At 32.1% G+C, this 13,198-nt stretch overlaps 1 protein-coding gene across 1 annotated transcript; it reads right to left on the bottom strand.

Annotated features, from left to right (window-relative positions):
• Positions 1 to 4,717: 4,717 nt before the first annotated feature.
• On the bottom strand, positions 4,718 to 13,167 carry LOC139512020 (checkpoint protein HUS1-like). The gene is made up of 8 exons (XM_071299325.1): positions 13,055 to 13,167; positions 11,306 to 11,433; positions 10,176 to 10,352; positions 9,472 to 9,579; positions 8,918 to 8,992; positions 7,546 to 7,642; positions 6,708 to 6,851; positions 4,718 to 5,606 (listed from the first exon to the last, which is right to left on the bottom strand). Exons 1-8 carry the CDS (start codon positions 13,104 to 13,106, stop codon positions 5,521 to 5,523), a joined length of 867 nt encoding a protein of 288 aa, XP_071155426.1. The 5' UTR covers positions 13,107 to 13,167; the 3' UTR covers positions 4,718 to 5,520.
• Positions 13,168 to 13,198: the final 31 nt, after the last annotated feature.

The following is a 13,198-nucleotide window of genomic DNA, read 5'->3' as shown; positions in this document are numbered from 1 at the left end:
AGTATATATGGGTACAGGAGAATTGGAATGGATTTTTTTACGTTTGTACATGTAGTTCCGTAATTTCAAATTATTTCTGGAAATAGTTGGTGGTATTTTAGTTCCAGAATCTATAAATTTAGGGGTTAGGGTTTGGGGGTGTCCGATTCCGAAACCCCGAATATAAAGAAACGAAATCCCGTAGTCCCGAATAAGTAAAGACAAAATCCTGTGTTAAAGGTTCTACCATTCCTCAATAATATAAAATTGGAATATGGGATATTCTTTCAATTTTTAAGGTTAAAGAAACATGGATAAAAACAAATCCATGCGTTCATGTTTCATAATTTATTTATATTTCATTTATCTGTAAAGAGAAAGTTTAAAGTTCGTGAAATGAATAAGCAGACTGGACTGCCCCCTTGCGATGCCCAGTACTTGATTTGTCAAAAGTTGGTGAAACGGAGAAATGAATACGCAGACAGGACTGCCACCTTCCGAAGACCAGTGCTGTATTTGTCAGTCTACTTATTGTTTTTTGATTGTTCTAATGAAGTTATATGCTATACTCAGACTCTGTTAAAAAAAATAGTTTACTAGAATTGTTCCTTCTTTACCTTCAGTGTCTCTTTTCCTTTTTCTGCAACAGCCTGTTTTTAACTCAAGATCCATGATGATTATCGTTACTATATAGGTTAATGTAATCGAGAAACATGACCCGTTGAGATGCTTAGTTATATCCAGGAAGAATAGTTTAAAACTAATGATGACAAGTTATAGAAATTAAGGTTGAGACAGAACAACAAATGACTATTATATTTATATATATGTATAAAAAAAAAATAATCAGTGTCGAAATTTTAGTGAGGCAATTGCCTCACTTGCCTCAATGGTAGCTACGGCCTTGGTATGGACACAACATTCAAGCTGGATTCAGCTCTAAATTTTGATTGTGATTAAATAGTTGACACAGCATAGGTTTTGGACACAGAATGAATGTGGTCTAATGAACTTAAAATAATTTGTTTGTCTTTGAGCAATCACTATGCTGTTGAATATTAATCCTCTCACAAAAATGTTTGAAGAAATTTTCTTTTTATTTGTGAAATCTGAAATGAGAAAAATTTAGATATTTCTTGCTATTGCGCAATACTGTGCAATTGAAAATATTTGCTATTGCACAATACTGTGCAAATGAAGATTTCTTGCTATTGCGCAATACTGTGCAATTGAAAATTTCTTGCTATTGCACAATACTTAATATAATAATTGTGGATCCTGATTTGAACCAACTTGAAAACTGGGCCCATAATCAAAAATCTAAGTACATGATTAAATTCAGCATATCAAAAAAGCCAAAGAAGTCAATTTTTGTTAAAATCAAACTTAGTTTAATTCTGGACCCTTTGGTATTTAATGTAGACCAATTTGAAAACGGGACTAAAAATTAAGAATCTACATACACAGTTAGATTTGGCATATCAAAGAACTCCAATTATTCAATTTTTGATGAATTCAAACAAAGTTTAATTTTGGACCCCAATTTGGACCAACTTGAAAACTGGGCCAATAATCAAAAATTTAAGTACATTTTTAGATACAGCATATCAAAGAACCCCAAGGATTCAATTTTTGTTAAAATCAAACTAAGTTTAATTTTGGACCCTTTGGACCTTAATGTAGACCAATTGGAAAACGGGACCAAAAATTAAGAATCTACATACACAGTTAGATCTGGCATATCAAAGAACCCCAATTATTCAATTTTTGATGAAATCAAACAAAGTTCAATTTTGGACCCTTTGGGCCCTTATTCCTAAACTGTTGGGACCAAAACTCCCAAAATCAAACCCAACCTTCCTTTTATGGTCATAAACCTTGTGTTTAAATTTCAAAGATTTCTATTTACTTATACTAAAGTTCTGGTGCGAAAACCAAGAATAATGCTTACTTGGGCCCCTTTTTGGCCCCTAATTCCTAAACTGTTCAGACCTCAACTCCCAAAATCAATCCCAACCTTCCTTTTGTGATCATAAACCTTGTGTTTAAATTTCATTGATTTCTATTTACTTATACTAAAGTTATTGTGCGAAAACCAAGAATAATGCTTATTTGGGCCCTTTTTTGGCCCCTAATTCCTAAACTGTTTGAACTAAAACTCCCAAAATCAATCCCAACCTTCCTTTTGTGTTCATAAACCTTGTGTCAAAATTTCATCGATTTCTATTTACTTAAACTAGAGTTATAGTGCGAAAACCAAGAAAATGCTTATTTTGGCCCTTTTTGGCCCCTAATTCCTAAAATGTTGGGACCAAAACTCCCAAAATCAATCCCAACCTTCCTTTTGTGGTTATAAACCTTGTGTTAAAATTTCATAGATTTCTATTCACTTTTACTAAAGTTAGAGTGCGAAAACTAAAAGTATTCGGAAGATGACGATGACGACGCAGGACGACGACGCCAACGTGATAGCAATATACGACGAAAAATTAAAATTTTTGCGGTCGTATAAAAACCTTCTCTTTGAAATTATTAGTAATCTTTACAAAAATTGGCCTCAATCATCTATAGGTAATTTGTTAAATAAATGTATCTGATGACCCCAGCCATTAACCAATTTAAAGATGGCTGCCTTGGCTAAAAATAGAACATTGGGGTAAAATGCATTTTTTTGCTAATTTCTCTGAACTAAAGCATTTAGAGAAAATTTGAAGGATATAAATTGTTCATCAGGTCAAGATTTTTCTGCAATGAAATTTTCAGACGCATCAAATAACCCCTTGTTGGGTTTCTGTCCCTAATTGGTAATATTTAGGAAATGTTGCAGTCTTGCAGAGGCAGATATGTTGCTCTCCCTCTTTCCTGGGAAACATTTGGTTGATTAAATAGGGAAACACTGGAGCATGACTGGATCAGGCCCATTCTTAGGCAGTCAGTGGTGCCCTATTTACAAAAATTTCTGGATCTGCCACTGTATTGTAATAGATAGAGATAAACTGTAAACAGCAAAATTGTTCAGCAAAGTAAGCTCTACAAATTAGTCAACATGACGACATTTGTATATTCTCAATTATTGCCCTTTAAAGTCAATTTATCACAATTTTTTGTAAATTTGCATACTTATAAAAATCTTTTCCTCTGAAACTACTGGGCCAAGTTCATTATAGATAGAGATGATTGTAAACAGCAAGAATGTTCAGTTAAGAAAGATCTACAAACAAGTCACCAAAACAGAATTTTGGCATGAATTCTATTCTGGTCTACGATGCCATTCCTTTGTTTAATATGCACCTTTCAATTAATATTTTATAGTGTGTCTTTCTATATTGTGCTGTTACACTATTGTTTCAGATAAGGGTACAAGTTGTTATCTATTAAAATGTTAAAACCTGCTGCATTTGTTTGCACCTGTCCTAAGTTAAGAATCTGATGTTCAGTAGTTGTTGATGTGAATCATATTGACAAGTATTTCTCATTTCTTATATAGATTACATAGACTGTTGGTTTTCCGGTTTGAACCGTTTTACACTAGACATTTTTTGGGGCTCTTTATAGCTAGCTGTTCAATATGAGCCAAGACTTTGTGTCAAAGACTGTACTTTGACCTATAAAGGTTTACTAATTGTGACTTGGATGGAGAGTTGTTTCATTGGCACTCATACCACATCTTCTTATATCTACATAGACCAAGATGAGCAACACAGGCTCTTCAGCCTGTAGTTTTAACATATAATAATAATGCATTAATAAGTACTTGTGTGGAATAAAACGATTTTTAAATTGTAATAGCTATTCGAGCTGTTATATATATTAATAATGCATTAGTAAGTACTTGGTTGGAATAAAACATGTTAAAAATATTTCAATTTTTTTCTACTCGGCTAGTGAAAATTGAAACCCCTTCTATAGACTGAATATTTTTAATCTACTTTATAGTTATACATTGTATATATGCAGTTATAATGCTTTCCCTAATGATATGTACATTTGACATTCATTTAAAGGAAATAAAGGGGTTCAATTTCCCACATCAGATTTGCTTCTGTATTCAATTTTCCGTATGACAACTGAACGCTTTAAAATAAGTTTATATTATCCATGTACAGTATTTGCTATGAATTAATGTCTGGCAGACATCATTTTATTGGGAACATCATAAAATTCTACATGATCCTCAGTTTGCAAGTATTTCCACTTAAACTGGAGGCAGGGCCTTTTAAAACTTGCAGTGTTATCAGTCTGCGTCATTAGCCACTAGTCCAATGCCCTAGACTAGTAAAATTTTATTTGGACTAGTAAGTTTTTGCAAAAGTTTATTCAAACACATAAGAAAAATGTTGGAATATTGCTCTTTGGATAGTAGTCAGGAAAGATTTTGGTGCAGACAGTGTTTTAGCTCTGTATTGAATTCCTCAATGTCACTGAATCTATGCATATAGCATTCAAATATGAGGAGCATAACATATTTCTGAACTGTCAAATTCAAATTTCACCGGTCTAAACACTTTTCTGATATGAGAAACAATCGTTAGGTTACATTTCTAGAGCACCTGAGATCACTCCCAGTTTTTGGTTGGGTTCATGTTTCTTAGTCTTTAGTTTACTGTGTTGTGTCTACAATCATTTGTCTGTTTGTCTTTCAGTTTTAGTCATGGTGTTGTTAGTTTTCGATCTATGTCCCTCTGATATCTTTCACCGCTCTTTCAAATATTTTATTCATAAATGAACTGATACATAATTGAGTTCAGCAATTTTATTCAACAACATCACAACAAGTACTAAATAATACAAGTAATAATATAAAATAAATATCATTAACAGTATAAGTTCATTTTTTTCTGCAAGTCTTTTCTCATTTCACTCAATCAATAGAAACTGAACCACACTAATCTTTTCACATCTTGGTTCAATGATTAAAGTTAATGACTAATTGTTCAACTGTTATTAAATCAATGCTATATGGAACACCAATGCCAATAGAAACCCAGGATAAATACAGTATTGACGTTACTCACCATTCAAAGGTTCAATAATTTTGTTCAAACTCTGCACAATATTAACAATTTTCTATGAACTATGTCTTGTCAATGAACAAATCATATATTTTCTTTTCCTTTTTGTGTTATACTTAGTTTTGATAGAAGCTCACATGAAACAGTATTAGCTATGTTTAACACTCTTCCAATTGTAAATTTGGCTTAATTATCTCCCTTGTCACAATCTTAAAAAGTTCATTGTGTTCTTACTGTGCACAATATTAATAATTTTCTATGAACTATGTCTTGTCAATGAACAGATTATATATTTTCTTTTCCTATTTACATATAATCATTTTAATAGAAGCTAACATGAAATAGTATCAGCTGTGTTAATAAACACACTTCAAATTTTAAATTTGGCATAATTATCTCCCTTGACACAATTTGAAAATCATCAATGCCCAGTTTTCTCCCTTCACACAATTATCTCCCTTGATACAATTTAAAAATCATCAATGCTCAGTTGTCTCCCTTCATACAACCAGACACTCATTTTTCTGTATCATGAAGCTACCACTGGCATGAAATATTGTAATGAGACATCTTCATTCAGCAGTAGGAAATGGACAACTTTGTTGTGAACAATATCTGTGAAAATAAAATTATGACATCAAATAATAATGTTCAGTGGCTGTCAATTTTATTTTGTATTATAAAAAGTGTCAGAAACTGATTTTTTTCAGAAGATGAAGTTAACAAGCCAAAACAAATTAAAAAAAATAACTTGACTGTTTTATGAAATTTCTTGCCATTTCCCATATGTGTCTTTTATTTCATTTTCTCATTTATTTATGTTCCATAATCTGTACTTTTAAGTTTCTAGTAAAAAGTGATAACTTGTTAAACTTCAAATGAAAAAAAAATTACCAAAGAATTTAAGGAAATTTTAGGTATAAATCAATGGGACAGCAACCCAATAGTACAAAAAAAAAAACAAACAAAAAAATAACAAATTGGTGTGAAAGAAGTTACATTTTAAAAGTGCTTTAAACTTAATAAAAAGCACTGCTAACTCTTATTATTTTAGTGCTTTGGAAGGAAATGTAAGGGATATTATAGGGTTATTGCATGAATATTGGGGAATATTGTCCTGAGTAGAATTTTATATTGCACACGCTTGCGAGTGCAATATATGTTCTACGAGGGACAATATTCCCTAATATTCATGCAATAACCCTTTCATTGTATAGCAATATAATATTTGAAAGTAATAAGAATGTGTCCAAAGTACAAGGATGCCCCACTCGCACTATCATTTTCCATGTTCAATGGACCGTGAAAATGGGTTCAAAAGTTTAATTTGTCTTTAAAACTAGAAAGATCATATCATAAGAAACATATGTACTAAGTTTCAAGTTGATTGGACTTCAGCTTCATCAAAAACTACCTTGACCAAAAACTTTAACCTGAAGCGGGACAGACGGACGAACGAACGGACGGACGCACAGACCAGAAATCATAATGCCCCTCTACTATCGTAGGTGGGGCATAAAAATTGGTTTAAACTAAGATTTTGTCTTTGATGACGTCATGAATTTTGAAAATTTATTGCACTAGAGCAATATTGGAATTTATTGCATGTTAACTTTTGGTTACTTTCTGTATGAAATATTATATTGCTATACAATAATTCAGATTACTTTATATCATCAAAGTATGAAGAACAATATTAATAACACAAATACTCACTACATATAACTTTAGTTGGATTAACCAGCTGTCCTGATAGAAACTGGGCAAATTTTCTGATATCTATTCTGGCCTTGCTGAACTCAGTGGGATCTTTCACCCTTTCTGGAGAACTGTCATGTGAACTAGGTACTTGGTCTAAAGCTGAACATAGAAATAAAGGTTATTTAAACGACAAAGAAAAACAATGTAAATTGTTGCCAGCTTTATACAGTTCCATGATTAGGCATAATAATACTATTTAGAGTTTCAAAGAATTACAAATATTTGTTGAAATATGCCTCTTGACACTGGGAATGCCCGATTTATTTGAATAAAGATCTTGTCAAAAAGAAAGATGTTTATTTCTTTCATTTTCTTCTTTTTTTTTCTTACCTTAATTAATTCATTGTGTTTTTGCATATTAATTGGGTTTCTGTTCATTAACACAACAAATGCCTTTTCCCACTACAGTACTGGATTTTGATGGGCTTAATTGCTTTCTCAGATTGGTGTACATAGTTTATTATAATGTTAAAACAGTTTCATTGAAACTGGTTCATGTAGTGAGGACAACTAATATAGATTGATTGATTGGTGAACACTTTGGTGCTATTTTGTGGCGGTCAGATTTTATTGATGGAGGCTGGAGTGCCCAGAAAGAACAACGGTATGTTAGGAAAACTGCCAATCCTAGTCAATTAAGATCGGAGTTTCTAACTCACAACCTTAGTGTTGATTGGAGTAGTTTGACTTATAAGACCACTCAGTCACAGAGGTCCCTCTACTACTATCATGACTATAGAAAGTGGTGCTTTATACTAATAGACAAAACTTACACAATATACATCATACTTACTAGATGGGTTGATCAGGTCTCTGAAATGTGTACTGACTGCTGCCATGTCAGTCTCTACACTTAATTTCATCTCTCCATTCTGATTGGCTGATAGAACCTGAAACAAACAAAAGGATCATTTCAACATCAAATTTCATTTTTCCATTCCAATTATCTGATACAGTCTATACTATATCAAACAAAGGGAGCATTCTTCATAACAATTTGTCAATTGTGGTACTTAAATGGATCTTGCTATTTGAAAAGCTGAGTGGAAATATAACTGGTCACTCAGCAAAACAAAAATCACTGAGATAGCATCTGTGATAACCTGAGAGTTATGTAAGATGTAATATTAGTGAAATATCTTGATTCAATAAGACAATAAGCCAAACTTGGTCTAACTGGCACATCCATAAAACAAGCCCCTGCATATAAAAGGCACTTCCTGATACCCACTACATATTTTTCTCTATAACAGTAGGGGTACTGCCTAACACAGGCAGTGAGAACCATCTCAGTGGGGAAAAAATGGGACTGAAAACCTCCTTAAAAAGACATATATATGAATCATGCATGTAAAATTCAGCTGTGTCAAATCCTGATTACCACAATATAAGTAGTTGGAACTATTACTGTAAATTCAGAAATCATTGCAGAAAATGTGACAGGGTTATAATCTCAATAAATTTAGCTTGCATTTTAATTTTTTTTTAAATGACTGATACAGCATTTTCTTCAATAATGCATTTCAGTCTTAAATGACAAAATCACAATAATAAATGCACACAATAATTTTTGAATTTAAATTAACTTATTTTTATCAAATTTATAATCAATCATTGACCAATTTCAAAGTTGAAATTTTAAACTGCCTTCCCTGGGTCCCATGTATGTTTTATGGAACAGCCCTCTTTTATAGCTATGTGTTTTGCGATTTGCTCATTGTTGAAGGCTGTACAGTGACCTATAGTTGTTAATTTCTGTGTTATTTGATTTCTTGTGAAGAGTTGTCGTATTGGCAATCATTCCACATCTTCTTTTTTTAAACTTAATCAGTAAATTTGTATCCCTTTATGCTTCAATGGCCATTATAATTCAGCTGAATAGAAAAGTTTATTAGATATAAGAAGATGTGGTATTAGTGTCAATGAGACAACTCTCCATCCAAGTCACAATTTGTAAAAATATACCATTCAAGTTGCGTTTATAGTCCCTATTCTGTTTGCTTTGCTCATTTGCCAAGCTATTATTTTCAGTCAATATACATGTTATCTTGAAATAATAACTTACAACAGTTTGTTCTGATTGGTTCCTAGTTGTGTTCTAAAGATGAAATTGGCTTGAATGAGTTGTAAAATTGTGAAAACAAAAATTATATTCCTATATTTACCATGTGATTACTTAGATTCTTCATTTTATCTATCATATTCTTCAGTAACTTCATCTGCGGCATAGCTATACTGACCTGTGGAAAAAGAGAACACTTGTAAGATGGAAGTCTTTTTTTCAAACTAAAATTCATGGCATAAACAAACGTCTGATCTAAATGAAACGAAAGAATTCATTTCTATACCATTTTGTTTTTCATGACCTATACAAAATACCATATTAGCCATTAACCATGTTAATCTTTCAGAATAAGACTTGAATGGCAAATATATGACTGTTACCCTGATGTGTACTTCCTCACAAAATTTGAGACATCCCCACACAGTATACAATGCTAACATGAAGTTTGAAACTGATTTTCAAGAAAGCTTTGATTTATTGGGGCAGAGATAAGTGTGACAAATGTTTCAAGAAACAGAGAAACTGACCGAAACATGTAAGTACAGATGTAAACCTCTGTTTGGGATTGTGGGTCTATAATATATAAACGGTTGTAGTCACCACCGGGTTCTCAGCATTTAACACATGAATAAAATCTGAACAATGAATTCTCACATCAAAGTGTGGAAGTTCTGGTTCTTCATAGTCTTCCCATAATCTTCTGGGTATAACAGAAACTGGAACATCATGGACTACTGTTCTGCTGTGGGAACTGAGGGTTGGCTAAAAATACAATAATAGTTTGTATGATATTTTTACTAGTTTTTTTTTGTTTTTTTTACATGTATTTATCACTTCGTTGTTGTGGTTGTTTTTGTCTTTCAACATTGTATTTACCCTTTATCAATATTTATTATTTTTTAAAATACACATATTTTTCTTATAGTTTTTTTCTTCCTTTTTTTGTCTTTCAACAATATGTTTTATACCTTTCATTCCTGTTTATTGATTTATCTAAATAACCTATAGTGAACAAGAATGTGTCCCCAGTACACGAATGCCCCACTCGCACTATCATTTTCCATGTTCAGTGGACTGTGAAATTGGGGTAAACCCTCTAATTTGGCATTAAAATTAAAAAGATCATATCATAGGGAACATGTATACTAAGTTTGAAGTCGATTGGACTTCAACTTCATCAAAAACTACCTAGACCAAAAACTTTAACCTGAAGTGGGACAGACGGACGAACGAACAGACGCACAGACCAGAAAACATAATGCCCCTCTACTATCGTAGGTGGGGCATAAAAATACTGTACAAGTCATTTGAAATTCTTGAGTTGATAATTGATACTTTTTTGTCTTTTGTCCACCTACCTGATCAATTTCAAAAGTAAGACAAGGGACATGTTTTTTTGTCAATTTAATCTTGATCCACTTGGCATTGCTAGCTGTTTTTAGAGCTTTAACAATATTATCTGGAGCAACCTCTAAGTAAATCTCATTAGCCTCCTTAGAAACTCCTTCCATTGCATATTCATCAAAGAAATGACCCTGAGGAAATAAATAAATAAATAAGTAATTATTTGTAAGGACACTGGCAACAATATTAGGTAATACATTTTTAAAAGACATAGTACATTTCGACCCTTAAAATAGAGTTTCAATAAAAAAACAATTACCATTCAGAATTGGCTTTGCTCATTGTTGAAGGCAATAAGGTGAACCATAGTTGGTCACTTGATGGTTGTCTCATTAGCAGTCATGCCACATCCGCTTAACTTCTTATATAAAACTTGATATTTTACTTGACTTATATTGTATCAACTTAAACAAACTAAATTGAATTGTAATACAATGATGAAGCCACTGTACTGTCTAATTAATGTAATGTTTACCCAACAACAGTTTGCATTCATATCAATATCACTATAATTTTTAAACTTAACATGCTCAAAAGGGTCTCGGAAATGCAAATATGACATGTATAAAGAGCTTGGACTTGACAAAAAAAAAACTTACATCATTTTCAATTTTTGCAGATTTTAGCAAAATGTAGACTTATGTCAATGTATGTTAGGAATATGTTGGATAAAAGAGCATTGAGCAAAAGCTCAAATTTTAGTGTCAATGTCATAATTATCTGAACCAACAATACCTCTTCTCTTGGAATAACTCTTTAAATACAGTTGTGCTCCACATTTTTTTTTTTATAGCATGAGAGTTTAAAACAGTACAGATTTTGTTTAATTTTGCCATTTTATTATGTTTACAGAAGTGTCTGCCATTTATACTGTAAAACCTACTTGAAGGAAGCACAATGTATGTAAACCTTTAATGGAATACTCAATGTTATGATAGAATATGCTTTTACTACATTTTATGATGTTTAATCTGGTCTGAACTTATTTTGAAATAGTTTGAAAATACATTTTGTAATTGCACTTCATTTAATGTTCAGAAAAAAATAGCTTTTCACCACCTAAATATACTGGTAGAAATTTTACCTGAGGTAGTTCACACCAGATCTGGATTCCTCCATTAGCCAACTTTTCAGCAAGTATAAAATACCAGTTACCAGGGGTTATTCTCAAGACACAACTTTTAATTAGTTTTGAGAGAGTTCCTATTACTCCTGAAAATTAAAATGTTTCATACTAAAATAATGATCATGATGATAATAAATAATAATCACATCTACATGTATGCTTCTAAGAAATTGTGAATAAACTGCATTTACACAAAAGGTTTCATAGAATTTCCAAACAATGTGTATTTTAACAAACAACCTGCAGTCCCATGGGAACCAACTGTGCACCTCTTCACGCTGAATTGTAATTTTATTCATCATGTTCATATAATGCTGACTTCAAACAGAAACTTCTAACACAGAAAGAAAGAAGTTTATAATAGCAGTATCCTTAACTTTTCTTTACACTATATAGATGTTGTTCTCTCATGGATCATTGAATGACATTTATTGATATTATTAGAAATTATTAAGATAATAGTGATTGCGTATTTTACAAATGTCCATTTCCATATTGTGTAATTTATTTACCATGACTTGACAATAAAATTTGCTATCATTCGGTAGTGTCAAGTCCCGTCAAAATATATGTTCCTGGTTTGACATTTGTCAAGTTGTACATATTGTAGTGTTGTTAATGTCCCAAATATAGAAACAGAAAACACGTCAAAATGTATTATTTTTGTGACGGGATTGATTCCCTTGGTAAATGAGGTTGAAACTCAAGTCAGCGTAAGTGGTTGAGCTCAGGAAGTACTTCTTTAGGTCATTCAGTATAGGCGTGGTCTTGTTACACTTATAATCGGACGAAGTCCCCTATAACAGTAGAATAATCAATAAAAAAAAAAAAGAAAAAAAAGGGAAAATCTCGCGAAATTTTTACTATACTACAAATGTACTCATGAACTTAAAATCTTTAATTTTTTTTGTCACTTTTTTTAATTCCCCCATTTGCGCAGAACGCAGAAATCTACTTCCTTCTTCCAGTCTTGTTGTCATGTGACTTTGAGTAGTCTAGTAAAATATAGGAACTCAAGGAACACAATACCAATGTCTTTGATATGAATAAACGTTAACTGATGATCACGTTTCGTTGTTTACATTAAACGTGACGTCATAACTTAAATAACGTCACAAGTAAAATCCCTAACAACAGAACCAAAATCGGAAACGTTACGGTATTTCCATTTCTTTTTAACAGATTTTGAAGTAATAAAAAAAAAAATAATTCATACAGACTTCATATAGGTAATGCCTGCCTCATATTAGGCGAGGAATAAACAGTTACAGAGGTGATTGTTAAGAGTCCCAGGGAAATTAATGCTTTTTGGTATTCAATGGTATTAGTAGTAATCAATCCTGTGAAATTGAAACTGATGAAATATGAATAATACCAAACCATATATGACGCATAAAAACATATGATGTACTTATACATATGACACGATGATAACAAAACAATATACCTATATTCAGCTCACAGGCACTAGTTTCTATCCATGGGAAGACCTAGTCCAAATAATTATGACGTCTTGAGTAAGGCGTCAAAGAAAAAATTATAATAGCCTTTCAAGATTTTAAGACTAGGGAAGACCCACTATTTATTTACGAGTTGTCTTCCCATTGATAGAAACAAGTGCCTGTGATTCAGCTGCACATTTGGTGCCATATATAGGATATGTTATTTAAATCTTGATTGAATAAAAAAATATGCAAATGGACTTGCTCGTGAAATGGTGAATACATCCTATATCAACGATTTTCCCTCTAAACTTCATTTTGCTATGTTTAACTAGAACTGTGACATATTTCCCGCCATTCTTACTTTCGTTTTGATGCTTACCGAGTTTGTTTTTATTTTAGACAGCTA

This window comes from Mytilus edulis, chromosome 2 (genome assembly GCF_963676685.1).
Source record: "Mytilus edulis chromosome 2, xbMytEdul2.2, whole genome shotgun sequence".
Classification (NCBI taxonomy): Eukaryota; Metazoa; Mollusca; class Bivalvia; order Mytilida; family Mytilidae; genus Mytilus; species Mytilus edulis.
This window is presented reverse-complemented; position numbering and strand designations above follow the sequence as displayed.